The sequence below is a fragment of the Dipodomys spectabilis genome, unplaced genomic scaffold (genome assembly GCF_019054845.1).
Source record: "Dipodomys spectabilis isolate Male_0828 unplaced genomic scaffold, ASM1905484v1 ptg000140l, whole genome shotgun sequence".
NCBI classification, from domain to species: domain Eukaryota; kingdom Metazoa; phylum Chordata; class Mammalia; order Rodentia; family Heteromyidae; genus Dipodomys; species Dipodomys spectabilis.
The window spans coordinates 36,780,775-36,793,695 of record NW_024870817.1 but is presented as its reverse complement, the minus strand read 5'-3'; the positions used below and the strand labels follow the sequence as shown (position 1 = coordinate 36,793,695).

Below are 12,921 nucleotides of genomic sequence, written 5' to 3'. Positions count from 1 at the left end.
CTGAAGTGAAAAAAGTAGAACAGATGAACATTAACATCTTTTCAAGATCTGCCAGAAACTGAGTAGACTAAGAAATTACTATTAGAATTATTATTTTGCAATACTGCAGATTGAACTCAGTGCTTCATGCTCAAGGGCTTTACCACTGGAGCCCTACTCCAGTCTTTTGGCTGGTTTAGTTTTTCATTTATCTGTTTTTTGTGCTAGTCCTGGGGTTAACACAAGCCCTGGGTGATGCTTTTCAAGGCTAGTGCTCTACCACTCGAGACAGCTCCACTTCTGGCTATTTGGTGGTTAACTGGAGATAGGAGTCTCATGGACTCTTCTTCCCCAGGCTGGCTTTGAACTGTGATCCTCAAATTTCAGTGTCCTGAGTAGCTAGGGCTATAGGATTTAGCTACTCACACCCAGCTCAGTTTGTTTATGTTAGTGTTTTAGTCAGTACTTGCTTCTGACTGGAATCTCCTATCTCCATTTTCTGAATATATGGGATGACAGTTATGTGCCAGCTTGTTTCTGGTAATGGATCTCATAGCTTTTTCCCAGACTTTCCTCAATTATAGATATGTACTAATGGCTGGCTGAGAACATCAAATTATTCATAGCATCTGAAAAATGTCCAGCGTATAAGGTGTATAGTCTGGTAACAATGAATTACTACCTTGCAATTTGCAATGTGAGCATCAAGGATGCAGAGAGATTTGTTTTCAGAACAGATTCAAGAACAGTGTGAAACATGGAACAATATTAGATTTGATCATACTGCTTTTCTTACTCTTTCCCAGAATAGCTCCGATATTCTAAGCTATATTCCCCCCTCCATTTCCTTTCTTATGCATCTAGCAGTCACTCTTTACGTATGAATTGTGATTCCTGCCTGCTTGCTCATGGCTTCATACATAGATACTGTATTCAGTTGCCTATGTGCCCCATGGTGGAGATTCTGGCTCTTGCTCATACTGCCCTGGACCTGTGCATTAAAGGCAGGAAGAGATACAGTTTCTTCTCTAGTCCTTTAAATAGCACACCCAGATCTACAAACTAGCCATTAAAAAATACTGCTTTATTCTGTTTCCACATAAATCATTTGTAAAGACTAAAGGACATGCATTTGATTATGTTTCTGACTAATGCACTGAAAATACAACTGAAGATCTCTTCTAAGAAATGTCCAGTTCTGCTCACCAACTGCTTAAGCAGCTAGGTATGATAAGAGTGGCTCAAGACATACCTCAACAGGGAGATCCTAAGATCTTTTTTGTTCTTTTTTAGATTTTTAACAATTTTATTGTAAAGGTGGTGTACAAAGGGGTTCGTTAAATAAGTCAGGTAGTGAGTACATTTCCTTTTGAACAGTGTCACCCTCCTTCATTGTCTCCCAGGTTTTCCCCTCCTGACTCCCCCCACCCACTGCCACAAGTTGCATAGCTTATCATTTCCAATATAGTGTCTAGTGGGTTTCACTGCTGAATTGGTCCACCCTTTGCCTGAACTATACATGGAAGAATTAGCACATCTAAAGTTTTGTTTTCAGTTATAGGAATGCAGATGTGTAGAGCTGTAGCGGGATGGGGGGGTGTAGGTCTTATTGCTTTGTTTTGTTTCTGGATAAGCTAATTTTGTTCATATTTTTTAAGGTAGTACCTGGCCAAATAGTTGTGATTTTTTTGTTTTGTTTTGTCATTCCCGTGCTTATCCAGCATGGGAAAGTAAAGCATGAAGCTTTACTTATAAACAATAGTCTGTAAAAGTTTATAGTTAGCACATATATATGTTAGCACATATATAGTTAGCACATATATAATGTTTTCTGACTGGAGAAATAATGTTGAATTAATCAATCAGGGTGCTTTTAAGGGAGTAAAAATGAAGGTGGTAAAGGGTGTTAACATAAGAATTGACTTATCCTTACAAAAACATTAACTTAATGTTTACATGTCCTTTAGAGAAAATGCAAGGGATGAATGATCAGAGGAGCCACTACTTCAGGGAAGAAGGCCATGTGCTGTGTGAGACTCAGTTCTATTCAATGTAAGCATGGCCCGTGGTGTAGGGCGGGTGTCAAGGGCACTGGCTAACCTTGCCTTGGAAAGAAGTTATCTCTTGACATTTAAGGAAAAGCCAAAACAGCCAAAAAGGCCCTGGAACGATTTCTTCCTGGACTGGTGGGCCTCTCCAGCCTTTTCAATCTCTGAGGCTATCACTAAGGGCTGGCAGTGATGGTCAATTTTTAAATGAACAGGCAGAAGTATTTAAGAAACAGAATTTCAGAGTAGTCATTTAACTTTCTACCCTACTTTAAGACTGAAGGTGTATTATCATATCTAAAAGGGTAGGTACATTCTGCAGCTCTTCTGATTTTTATCAAAGATGCTAATCTAACAATACATAACAGGTGGACTGCTTGAAGTTCACTGTCACACTCTGAGGACGGAGAGGCTGTCTTACATACTGATTTTTAAAACCCTTTCGTTTTCAAGCTGAGTAAAAATCACCTTTTGTGAAGTTTTACTTTAAAAAAATTTAAAATTAGTGTATGTTAATTATACAAATGGGTTTCATGGTGCCACTTCCATAATGCATATAAATGCATTCAGATCAAATGTAGTTCCTCCATTACTCTTTCCTCTTATTCCTCACCTTTTTAAAAGAATTTTTGCAAATTCGTTATTCCTTTCCTGATTTCCACAGACAGAACTGGTCAGCCCCTGGATGACTGAACCCTCACTGGGCGGTCCCCACATTCACCTCACCTCTCATTAGCTCCCCTCAAATCTTCACTGGTCTCTCTCCAAGTCCTCCTACCTACTCGGAGACTTGAGCCTCTTTATACAAGTAAAAATATTAATTGAATATGCTTGGCTATCTCCCTTCTTCATTTCTCCTTAACTTATAAAACATATAGAAGAACAGGATATGCTAAGGTTTCATGGTTAGAGGATTTAAGTGCCAAGCATTGTGCCAGGCTTGTATGGACTATCTCATTTTGTCCTCACAACTCTCTTAGCAAGATTTTCCTGCTGTAGCCTTTTACAAAGGAAAACATGAGCCTGACGGAAAGAAGTAACCCTGCCGGTGTCTCCTAGCTGGTAAGCAGTAGGGCCAATACTAACAAGCAGTTGCTATAAACTGCATCTCATATTAATATTACAGATGCTTTCGACAACCTTTAGACAACCTTCACTAATAGTGAAGTAGACTATGATAATCACAACCCATCCACTGCCTGGTACACAGTACTAACTATCTTGCCATCCTCTAGTTCATTAAGGAACCATGCATACCTTTTACAAACTGAAAGCCATTGTTTTATTACATATGGCCCAATCATTCTCTGTTGTAAAAACTCCCCATGGCTATCAAGAATAAATTAAATATGCTCAACATAACACTATTAATGATGATAGGAAGACTCTATTTATAGGTCCCTCTCTCCCTCTTCTGAGTCCTTTTCATCTGGGTGTTAGGACCACTGCATATTTTACTACAGAGAGTACATGTGATCAATACCATCATATGCTCTTACAGGAATTGGTTCAGACAGTTGTGGAGGACAAGAGTGTCATATCTGCAACCCAGAAAACCAGAAACACCAGTAATAAATTTCAGCTCCAGTGTGAAGGCCTGAGAATTGGGAAGGGAGTGGGCAGTGTGTAAGTCTTACCTAAGAACCAGGAGCACTGATGTCACCCATTTTCAAAACATGTTACTTCCACGTCATTGACTGTCAAGTCAAACCAGTGGCTACAGTCCATAAATCAGTATATAATCATATATCCTAGCTATTCCTTCTTCTAAGCAAAGTGTTACCAGAAAGGTCACTGTCCAAGGTTCTTTGTGCCAGTAAGATTTCCCTTCACCTCTGTCACAGAGAGGCAGAACAGTTCTGTATGTGGCCACACCTGAGTGCTGCATGTTGTATGCCATATATGAAACAGGTTTTCTCCCATAAGACCACAGATACAGCCAGGGAGAGAGAAGGCAAAATAGAGGATCATCGGTGTTTGAATAACTTCTTTACATAACTTGTCCCTTCCAATCTACATGAGCCCGTATCTGTGTCTCTCATTTCTATTTGATGGTAGAGTGTTTCTGTGGAGGCTCGTCATTATGTCTTGTGGGTCAGTAACACCTTATTCATAATAAGTCTTTCAGGTTATCTAGTATTTTATGCTCATTATCTACTAAGGTGGCCAAAAGTAGCAGGCCAAAAGATGGTATCAGGGCCTTGCTCCAAAGTTTTAAAAATCTATGTCGTACAACATCTATGGACCAACAGCCCTCTCTGCTACTAGGACTTGAAGAACCAGTGGCTCTGCTGAATCGGATGGTTGCAGAGTTGTTCTTGGCTCTACTCAAAACTAACAGATCTTCAGTAAATGGGCAAAGTAACACATCCTAATGAGGAGTATGTTACCTCAAAAATCAAACATTCCTGCTAAGCTTTGCCTCTAACTTGATTGTAGGAGGAACCAGATACAATGACTTTACCCTTCACCTCAGAAGGGATAAGTCAACATGACCCACATGAAATTTCACTATGGTAGAAATGGCTTGAATTTTACTTTGTTTTATTTTCCAATCAATGCCTGTAACAGCAGTGATTCTTGAAAGCTGAGAATTCACTGTAACTTAGCCAATCATGAGTGGTGCTTCTGCCTTTACTTTTCAGCAACTCCAGCCCAGCCCTCAACTTCAAGAGAAAGGCTCTCCCTCCTGATATACCTACAAGCACTAAGCCATTTATAATGCGGAGCTTGACCTGGGAATCCCAATGCCTGGGCTCCTCTTATTCTTTCACAACTTACTCCAATGACATTAGGAATAACCAACCAATGTCATTCTGTGCTGGCACTTTCTCAAAATGTTTCAAAATATCCTATTTAGGATCACTCAGCTTCTTACATCTTACAAATGAATGATTAAGGCAGATATTTTGGGTATCTTTATAAATAGTTCACAGCATTCCCTGTCAGTGTTCTCTTTACTACTGCAAATAGTCATCCTTGTTTTCAAGTCAATCAGTTTAGACAGCCCACTCCAGAACCCTTGACTCAAATTTTAAAAAACTAATCCTTAAAATTCTGTTCCTCTAACACCACTCTCAGTATCAAAGCTGTATAGTTTGTATAGTTCTCAGGAGTAACCAAATCAGCAAGATACACATGATATATATATGTATATATATGTATATATATACATGTATATGTATATATATACATATATATGCACATATACATATATATGGATTAAGAAAGAATGATATTGCCCCATTCTTAAAGAAATGGAAAGACTTGGAAAAAATTATATTAAGCAAGGTAAGCCACACCTAAAGAAACATAGGTTGCACAGTTTTCCTCATTTGTTGTAAATAGAATGTGCTTAATAATCTACAGTAAGTAGATTTAAAAGAACTTGTTTTAAATCACTTATTACCTACAGGATGCTTTTTTAAATAATGGAGGTAGTAATGTTGTAACTTTGGAAAGAGCTCTACAAATAAAAGCAAATTCAAACATTTTACCAATCAAATTTAAAATTGTTAAAATGCCTGACAAGAGTATGAAGAAATGGCACACCGTTGGTGAAAATGTATAAACTTTCTGGAGGTTGCACAGTTTTCCTCATTTGTTGTAAATAGAATGTGCTTAATAATCTACAGTAAGTAGATTTAAAAGAACTTGTTTTAAATCACTTATTACCTACAGGATGCTTTTTTAAATAATGGAGGTAGTAATGTTGTAACTTTGGAAAGAGCTCTACAAATAAAAGCAAATTCAAACATTTTACCAATCAAATTTAAAATTGTTAAAATGCCTGACAAGAGTATGAAGAAATGGCACACCGTTGGTGAAATGTATAAACTTTCTGGAGGGCCAACAAAGCAATCTATATCAAAATGTAAAATATTAAACTGAAGATTATCACACAAGTTCAAAGAAATAGGAGTAGAAAGTGATGAATAACTCAATATCCATTAAGAAGGCTCAAATAAATTCAATTTTTTAAAAACAGGGAACATGTCCAAACTAGGCTATTGAATATGCAAATGTTTATAGGAAAGCATTTATAATATGAGCTTAGATAGATAGATAGATAGATAGATAAGATAGACAGAACACTCTCTATGTATCTGTGTGTGTATCTGCCTAACTGGAAATCTGAAATGTTATTCAATGAAATTATTACATTTAAGGAAGAATATCAGATGAATTTTAGTATCTTCTTTATTTTTCATATGGTTTCTATTCTGTTTTACAATGAAAATATTCTAAAAGCTTAATAGATATTTTTAAAAAAAATAACATATACTCCATAAGGGAGAGAAAAAAGGGTCAAATTTCAAGTTTACCATGCTTCAATAGGAAATAGAGGTAAATTCCACACACACTTCTGCTTATCTGCTTGGAAAAACACATTTTTCAAGAGTAAATTAATGTGCAAGTATTTGAGGTAAAATGATTTTGAGCTCAGAAATCAGATCTAGCTTTGAAGTGAGCACTCAAACTTTCCTTTTCTGGCCTTATCTATAAAATGAGATCAATCCCTCAAAATGTTTGTAAAGATTATATGGTATTACGAAGATAGTGGAAATGTGAGTGGATCCTAATAATGTTCCCAAGATTTCTTCCATAAAAACCATTGGCAAAAAGACAGTGGTGACTGACTTGAAATTCCATCAATTCTCAATCTAGGAGGGGAAATGGAGAAGAAAAGAGATTCATAGACACAGGGAGTAAAAGAAGACTAGGTTTGTCTACGGCAGCTCATACCTATAATATCTTAGCTACTCAGGAAGGTGAAATTCGAGGATCTTAGTTTGAAGCCAGCCCAGGCAGGAAGTACATGATTCTCAACTCTGATGTACTCAGAAAAAGTCAGAAGTGCACTGTGACTGTGGCTCAAATGGTAGAGCCACAACCTTGAGCAAAAGAAATTGAGGAACAGGCCCTGAGTTCAAGCCCCAGGACTGGCACACACACACACACACACACACACACACACACTCACACACACATACACTCACTTCTTCACGGTAGCAATGTCCACAGAAATGATTGGAAAAAAGACTGGAAAAAAGATAGGGCAAGAACACTTCAGAGCCTGTTGATATAGATACCAAAAGTAGAGGAAGACCTGCACGCCCATTGTTATCGCTTAGCTAGAGTCAGCCAGGGTAAGAAAATGACAATATATTATTTGTTTCAACGTTACAGAAGACACAAATGTTTAGAGGGACTTCTCACCAGACTTTTTCTGGAGATGAGGAGCGGGGAGTGCTCTTAACTTGATACCATTTTGAAAGCCAAAGTGTTAATTTAAAACTGCCTGGCTCTCAATTCATCTACTCTGTATGTCTCAACCCATAGTACTAAGCTTGCCTCATTTTACATATTCACCTGCTAGACTCTGTCTTTTCCAGCATAATGTACGTCTGTGAAAGCCAAGCTTTTGTCTTGTTCAACATGCATTTCTCAAGCCTATAACACTTTTTGACACTTGGCAGGTTCTCAGTACATTGTTATCCAATTACATGAGACCTAGTTATATCTATATTACCCCCATTTGTTAAACATATATTTGTTTTTATTTTGAAATTACTGGTTCATACAGCAAAATAAATTCTCTATAAAATCTATTACTATAGCTATGGAAGATGCAGGTTAAAATAAAATTAGAGGGAGGTAGATGCTGGTGACTCATGCCTATAATCCTAACTATTCAAGGCTGAGAAAAGTCCAAGAAATTTATCTCCAATTAACTGGCAAAACACTGGAACTGGAGGTATGGTAGAGCATCGGAAATGAGTGAGAAAATCGAGCAAGAAGCCCTAAATTCAAGCTCTAGTACTGGCACCAAAAAGAAAAAAATCACAGTAATTAAAAATGTACGTGTACTGTTCATGAGATCCAGCTGCAGCCCTACCTAAATAGGATGTACTACTCCACTCTTGGAAACCAAAAAGAGAAAAGAAAGGAAAGCAAAAAATAAAATAATAAAATAAAAGAACAACATATACTTTGATACATAACTAATATAAATAAATCTTTTTCCCAAACTTAAGCATCTTTTGCTATATAAAAAAATGAGTCTCTTTCCAAATACAATTCTGTGCTACATATTCTATATTCTATACTTCTCACAATTTTATTATGTTTTGTCCAAAAAATAAAGCTGTAGAGTTAAATGATTTTTTGTGATTAGTATCTTCTGATATATAATATTAAAATTTCATATGAATGCATAAAATATAAATGGGTTCATTTTAATGCATTATCTTTTAAAAGATTTAGAGATAGTTTCTTGCCTGAACTTCAGTTTCTCTATGTCCTGTTCACATTCTCCTCATACTCCCAAAACATTTAATAAAGCTTCACCTCCTATTGTATATTATTTTAATTGGGGAAGGGAGAGTTTAACCAAATCTTCAAGGTAGAAGTGATCTCTCTGCTTTTAGAACCTCTAGGAGGCTTACAATGAGTATAAATACAATTAGTATAAAAAATATATGGTACCTAAAACTCACACATGAAACAAAGAGAAATATGATCACAACCAAGAAGCAGGACTGTAACTGTACTGGGAACTAGCCAGATCTGCACTAGTGTTTTTCTTCATCAGCCACAAACAGGGGCACATCCCTTCAACTGGTCATGGCTCCACAGCCTTCTTAAAATAAACCTTAAATTAAAATTAAAATTCTTCAGAATTCCTTATTGTCCACCTTTAGCTTGGGACAGGTAGGAAGCTCTAGTTCCAAGCTAAGAGTTGAGACTGTGCTTTTCTGACTCACTAATGCTTAACTCTTCTAGGAAAGTCACAGAAAAGAGAAACTTAAGCCTACTTCATAGAAAGTAAGTTTACTGTAAATCAGAGATAAGCAGTTTTGATAGAATATTTCATAAGCCACTTACTACAAGTTTAAAATCATTGGAGATCCTCTTTTGCATATTATGAAAATAAAACTTAAAAAAAATGTTCTTAGCTATTCAAACTCTTCTGTGGTTCAAAACAGCAAAAACAACAGAACAGCCAGCTCTAGCTTCTATGATCCCTAACATTCAACTAAGATGGTACTACTGCTCTGAGACTCTGACCAAACCTGAGAGATACTTCCAGGTACCAAGTAACAATGCTGACTCATTTGCTTAGGAATAACTCAGACTCATTCTTGTCTGCCATGAATAAACATTACATCCCACTAAAAGCTGCTCTGGCAACTTCGGGCTTCCCTGGGATGCTGCGCACCCACAGAAAGGAGGACCCCAGCATCACCAGGTAGCAGAGAACTTCCAGTAGCAGGGTTAGTTAACCTTCCTCTCTGGACAAATCACTAGGGGGGAAAAATGACCTTAAGTGGGCATCTTTGGCCTTTCCCTTTGTATTTATAATCATCCTCCAAATTTCTCCCATCGTCTGTATCAGTGGCTCTCAAATCTTCAGAGTTGCTATTCTTTTCTGTGGACTGGGGCTACATTATTTTAGATAACAAGATTCCACCAATGCCCTGGTTCCCAGCAGAGCTCTTGAGCTGCATTCTATGCCAAATTGCCCTTGAAGGATATACAAGAAAGAAGAACAAAATTGACCCTCATTATCCTAAAAAAAAAAAAAAAGTATGTCACAGGGCTTCAGAGACAGAGACTTTATTAAACTGTTTTAATTTGTTCTCTCTTCTTAATTCCGGTTATAAGGAATTATACAATATGGTGATAAAAAGAAAACATATCAGTGGGCATGTTTCATGTTATTAAAGAAAAATGTTACCTTTCTTAAATGTCCAAAATTGAATCAAAACAAAATTTTTATGTATTTGCTGCAAATCTATAATATGAAGACCATATTGCTATATATATGAATATCAAAATACTAAACAGTAGGGTACATGGAAAATTCGTGTGCCTCACACTGCATGTCTTGCTAACTCTTCTGAGAAAGGGCTAGTCAGCTCTAGATATTGCTATAATACATATCTGGGGGTAGGTGGATGATGGGGTATTCAATGGTTCCTAATATTTATGTGTATGCTTTCATGAGTCCTGCAAGCACGCTTTTACAGGTCATTGGAACATGAAATGTTCTCCCGTATAACTGGCATAAAGAAATTACTAACCCAAACACCTCAAATACATTCTCCTATCCCTATATCTCAGGAGTCTTAATAACTTCCCATTCTCCCCAGTGAAGTGTATTTTGTTGTATGGCAGTAACAGAGAGTAAAAGACATAAAAATAGATCTCAATAATCTTAAACATCTCAGTTAAATCTCTCAAAGTAAGTTTACATTTAAATTCTCTGTATACATCTGGATTACAGAAAAATATTGAAAATAAATAGCAAAAAGATGGATACTGCTATAGCTCAACAGCTATAGTGCAAATACAAAAACTACCAGAAAAGAGGCAAACTCCTAATTTGAATAAGACCTTTTCTTAAAACAATTTCACAGTTTTAATAAGAAACTTAAATCCTTCCCTATCCACTTAAGTCATTTACCCATGAACTTCAAGTATGAAATAGAATTTCTGTAAGCCTGAATTCTTTTCCAAAGGCAGAGGTCAAACTTTCCCTTATATTCTCTATACAGTCCAAGATATCCATACGAAGAGTCTCCTTACAATTCCAAACGCAGTGATGACTTCTTACATGGGGACAAAACTAAGTGGCTGAAAAATCAGACTGGGAGAAAAATTTCTTCTGACGAGATTCACAAAGAAAGTAGACTCAGCCTGGTGATAGTGAGTGAGGAAAAGGAAAGCTGTAGCTGCTGAGGGGATTGGATCTATATAACATGGAGTGGGCTTATCACTGATTTCCACAAGCATTCCTTTGTATTTAAAACTTTAAAGGCAGAATAGGCACTTAGATTTCTCTTTAAAATTCACTTAATGCTTTCCAATGTCTAGGAACAGCAATATATCATTTTTACAAAAGTGCCAGATCACTTGTTTTTCCAAACACCATATGCCTCATGGGATGTGAAAGTAATTTTCAGAGATAAATTCCACCACTATAAATGGACTATCATTGAAACACAAACCCATCTTGAAAGAACATTATAACACTGGGAAAATCCAATTTTATAAACATACCACAATACTTTAAACTTCACTTACTTGTATTGATCAGAAACTGATTTGACACACCAGGATGATCTACATCATGTATTGCACTGGCAAAAATTGCTGCAAGAATCTCTAAATCTGTAAACACAGCCTGGAAAAACATTATACAATAAAAGTAATATTACTATTCTATCATGACATAAATGAAACACATACACAAATGAGGAATAGCTTCCTAGAATTCAGGCCGAAAAGAAATTGAAACTTCAAAATATATATATTCATGATTCTGTCAGTGAAAATCCTAGGGAATGATTTACCCATGATCTTCTATATTTTACTTTTGGAAGAAAACATTTCTCACTTTAGTATATGACCAAATATTTTAATTCCATTATATATATATTATGTAGACAATATAAATATTGTTTGTTTTTTTGAGATAGAGTTGGTGCATAACTCAGGCTGGCCTCAAATCCATAATCATAATTTTCAGAGTGTAACATTCTGAAATTAATGAAATATAAGCAATTTTCCTAAACACTTTCTAAAAGAAACTCTAAGCCTCAGCACAACTGACATTTTGTGCCAGAAAAAAACCACTTGGGCTGGGCAGCTGTCCTGAATAATATCAGGTTTTTAGCAGAGTTGCTTGTTTGACATGCTGGTGGTAAGCACGACCAAAAACGTGATGGCTGTGACAACTAGCAATGCTTCCAGACATTGGTAAAGGTCTCTGGGAGGTAGGAGAAGGAAAGAAAGAGGGACAAAAATCATCTCCTAAAAAAAAACAAAAAAAAATCATCTCCTGTTGAAAACCATTTGACTAAATGATCAAAATAGTTTTCCAATGAAAGCAATGTACACAAAAGAGAATTTCCTCCAAAAAAGGATTAAGGAAAATTAAAGTTATGTTAGTAAAAACTTAATGGAATAAGTACTTAAGATGTGGAAAAATTGGAAGTATTTCCTTCTAACACTTTCTTAGTACTAATGCATTGCTCATATTTTATAAAATAAAAATCCAATTAACTATACATGTAAAAGCCATCAGGCTTAATTTCAACACAAACTAATTAAAATTTAATAAGCCTGATGTGATTTATGAAATGTCCAGTAGATCACTTAGGAGAAGCAGTGTTATAAACAAATGAATCCCTAAGTATTTGAAAAAATTTCATGGGCCAAATTCATCAAAGATTCAACTGTTTATTTATCTCCACATTTCTCCCCTGTAAGCCAACATATTTCCAAAGAGGCCAGTGATTGTGTTCCCTCGTAATTCTTCAACATAAATTCTTAAGAAAACTTAAAATGAGCTGCAAGTTACTGTTCTTCAATGTTTAGAAAGCAGATTTACCTCCAAAGCAGGTGTAGATAATAGCACATGAGTAGATTGGACAACATCTGCAGCATGAATATTGTTGTGATAGGCCACATCAGCATGGTAATGGTCTTCAAGGGTCATAAGATATGTAATCAAAGTGTCTACTGGAATTTTAAAGGTTTTTAACAGGTCCCGTTCCTGTAGGAAAAGAAGTAATACTCTTACCATTTCCACAGAGCATGCTACAGGAAAAGCATAGACCACAGTTGTCTACAGAAAACCCAGAAGTTAATACTTTGCCATGTCTAGTGGCCAGAAAATGGAAACCTTTGGAATGGTCTAGGAATGCAAAGAACAATACCATCACTGAGTTATCCTTCTGAAGGCCAACAGTGCTGTACCCAAACTATATGGTGTGAGGTAGAAGGATCTGCCGATCAGAGACGCTTCTGTGTCAGCTGCAGAGGAGTCACTGACAGCCCTGGGTCACACCAGATGAAACCTGGTTGGAGTCTCCTGTTCTAGTCC

The 12,921-nt window shown here is 36.5% G+C and overlaps 1 protein-coding gene across 6 annotated transcripts in view; it reads right to left on the bottom strand.

Annotated features, from left to right (window-relative positions):
• The window catches only part of Pde4d (phosphodiesterase 4D), a 1,402,687-nt gene that overhangs the window by 7,702 nt on the left and 1,382,064 nt on the right, over positions 1-12,921 (bottom strand). For all 6 annotated transcript variants that reach the window (XM_042690975.1, XM_042690977.1, XM_042690976.1 and 3 more), the window contains 2 exons: positions 12,427-12,591; positions 11,118-11,217 (listed from right to left, as the gene is read on the bottom strand). In XM_042690975.1, coding sequence (XP_042546909.1) covers positions 11,118-11,217; positions 12,427-12,591 — 265 coding nt within the window. The remainder of the gene's footprint in view (positions 1-11,117; positions 11,218-12,426; positions 12,592-12,921) is intronic.